We start from the raw sequence: 3,275 nt of genomic DNA on the forward strand, positions 1-3,275 counted from the left end.
GAGAGTTAAGAAGGGAATATTTCTAAGTCAAACAAAGTATGCTAAAGATCTTCTTGTCAAGACTGGTATGGAAACTATCAATACTTGCAGCTCTCCTTGTCTTCCTCATTATCAAATGACTAAAGATCAAGGTACCCCTCTTAAAGATCCAACTCTGTATAGAAGTATTGTAGGGGCATTACAGTATTTGACTTTTACTCGTCCAGATATTGCATATTCTGTTAATACTGTATGTCAGTTTATGACATGTCCAACTGATGTGCATTTTGCTGCGGTTAAAAGAATTTTGAGGTATCTGCAAGGTACTCTTCATAAGGGTATATTCTATAGTTCAACAGATGCATTATATAATGCAATCCATGTTAAGACATATTGTGACGCAGATTGGGCTGGAGAAGTGATACAAAAAAGATCCACTACTGGTTTTGTTGTTTATATTGGTTTGTGTCCAGTTTCATGGCAATCCAAGAAGCAAAGTTCAATGTCTCACAGCTCTACTGAATCTGAATATAGGAGCCTTGCAAATACTGCTGCTGAGATAAGTTGGCTCAGACACTTGTTGTGTGATTTAAACATCAGAATTCCTAAGGCTCCACTTTTGAAGTGTGATAATCATTCTGCTTTAGCTCTTGCTTCCAATCCAGTTTTCATTCCAAGATTAAGCATTTGGATAATGATTTTCACTTTGTCCGTGAAAGAGTACAACATAATGATTTAGCTTTGCAATATGTTTCCACTACTGAGCAAACTGCAGACATCTTAACAAAGGGACTGCCTTCTCCTCTTTTCAGAACTCACAGTACCAATCTCAGACTAGTGACCCTAGCTGAGCTTGAGGGAGGATGATAGAAGAGTTGTTTACTCTATATTAGTTTCTAGAAGCTTAATGACACGTGTTACTCTTGTAATGGAACACAGCTGTAATTTCTGTTAAGCTGTTAGAGCCACACATTGTATATAAACTGATCTCTCTCTTTTCTTTGTAAGCAAGCTTTTCATTTTTCACTAATGAAAGATTTGGTTTTGATCTTCTCTCTGAAACACTCTCTTTTTTCTTTGTTTCTGTAAAACCCTAGCTTAGTTCTCTTCTCTGTTACCATGGCTATCAAGAACTACATACTAGCTAATTAGCTCATCTACTATTCTAACTCTTGAAGCATTCTATTCAAATTAATGACTTCGATCTACTGTTTGTTCTACATAATAGTTCAAACATTGAAACCCTAGCCTAAAACAAAATCAAACAAAATGGCACCCGCCCACGTTTCTATTAGTAATCAAATTCCAAAATGTCTACCATTACATAAGTTGGTGCATATCCGTATGTACGCTAAGCCTTTAATTTGACATTTTTGTTTCCTGGTTCAGTAATTCAAGGTCTTATTGTTCACGTAATAGACATATAACATAGCAACTTTAATATATGGATGAGACGAATTGACTTTCATCTTCTACCTTCACGTCGAGCTGACTCAGCTCAGGCTATGACGCCTCTATAAATACCTTGCATGGCAAGGCATTGTAAAACACAGACACACAAACAAAATATTCATCATTTGCAAAACCCAACATATCGTAATTTCTTAGAGATGATGAAGTCCATGAAGATGATCGGAAGCTTGAGCTGTTGCATGTGGCTAGTGATGGCCATGGTAACTTCAGCCCAAGATAACGCTCCGGTGCTCGACACCTCCGGGCAGGCTCTTCAATCCGGTGTAGACTACTTCATTAAACCCGCCATCACCGACATCGGCGGCCGTTTCACTTTGATCGACCGAAACGACTCGTGTCCTTTATATGTTGGTCAAAAAAACACCTCCGGCTCCGAGGACTTCCCGGTGACCTTTGCGCCTTTCGTAGAGGGCGAGACGGTGGTGAGAGAGGGTAGGGATCAGAAGATCACATTCTCTGCAGTCACAACCTGTGTGCAATCAACTACATGGAAGGTGGGTGAGAAGCAGTCCGAGACCCAGAGGAGGTTGATTGTCACCGGAATTGATCAAAACGAAGGAATAGCGGGTCCTGCCGGAAATTACTTCAGGATTAATAAAGATGCAGATATTGATGGCGTCTACAGCCTGCAGTGGTGCCCTACTGAATTGTGCCCGACTTGCAGGTTCATTTGCGGAGATGTGGGTGCTTTGCTTGAGAATGGCAAGAGGTTGTTGGCCTTGGATGGTTCTGCGCTTCCTGTTGTCTTCGAGAGGGCTTAAGTATGTATGGATCCCAAAGTTTATTATGAATAACCGATCCAGCTGAACTAGCTTGGTACGTAGACTCATACGAGTATGCTGCATAAATATTTGTTTGAATATAAATAACTTACTGGTGCAACTAAGACGATGTGTAATAGTTGTGAATTCAGATTTATACTTTTATGTTAAAGGGATGAAATACAGCGGTATCATAAGTTTCACCGAACCATAGATGCAAGTCTGTAAGATCATCTATACAAGAAACTGATGAAGATGAACAAGTTAGTCGTCATTTTCATTAGAGTAGCTGGATGATGAGACCCAACGAGCCAATAAATTCTCTTTCTAGAGAATCCAACGCAAAAATGATAATTTCTACGGATTTGTTAATGACCGACCGATTACCTACGTCGAGTCGTCGAAATTTCATATAAATTATTATCAACTAATTAACACAGAGCATATAGAATTTTAACAAGTGATTTTCTAATATATATGTATGAAGTCTCTACTTCAACCTATATTTAAATTGTCGAAATTAAAGGCATTAATAAGCGTTTAAAACGGTAACTTTTTCCCCAAGTACGTAATAGGCATTACCAGGACAAGCACTTTAGCCGACGAAAATTTTTTGTCGGCCTGATAGCTTAATTTGTCGGCTAAGATCTTAGCCGACTAAAGATCGTCAGCTAAGATTTCGTCGGGAAAATGTCGTCTGTGGTGACTTTAGCCGACGACACATGTAGAAGTCGTCGGCTATAGTCCCAGAGTTTAGCCGACGAAAAACATGTCGTCGGTTATCTTCCCAGACTTTAGCCGACGAAACATTTAAGATATTAGTCGACTATAATCCTAGAGTTTAGCCGACGAAAAATATGTCGCCGGTTTTTTCTCAGACTTTAGCCGACGAAACATTTAAGATATTCGTCGGCTATAGTCCTAGAGTTTAGCCGACGAAAAACATGTCGTCGGTTTTTTCTCAGACTTTAGCCGACGAAACATTTAAGATATTCGTCGGCTAAAGTTTGTAATAAAAAATAAAAAATAACTAAAGCCGACGAAATATAGTCTATTTCGTCG

The 3,275-nt window shown here is 39.2% G+C and overlaps 1 protein-coding gene across 1 annotated transcript; it reads left to right on the top strand.

The window, feature by feature from the left end:
* The first annotated feature begins 1,643 nt into the window (after positions 1-1,643).
* Positions 1,644-2,213, top strand: LOC101297627 (miraculin-like). Its single transcript, XM_004295631.1, has one exon. The coding sequence runs from the start codon at positions 1,644-1,646 to the stop codon at positions 2,211-2,213; it is 570 nt and encodes a 189-aa protein (XP_004295679.1).
* The last annotated feature ends 1,062 nt before the right edge of the window (positions 2,214-3,275 follow it).

Source organism: Fragaria vesca, linkage group LG3 (assembly GCF_000184155.1).
Source record: "Fragaria vesca subsp. vesca linkage group LG3, FraVesHawaii_1.0, whole genome shotgun sequence".
In the NCBI taxonomy this organism is placed as follows: domain Eukaryota; kingdom Viridiplantae; phylum Streptophyta; class Magnoliopsida; order Rosales; family Rosaceae; genus Fragaria; species Fragaria vesca.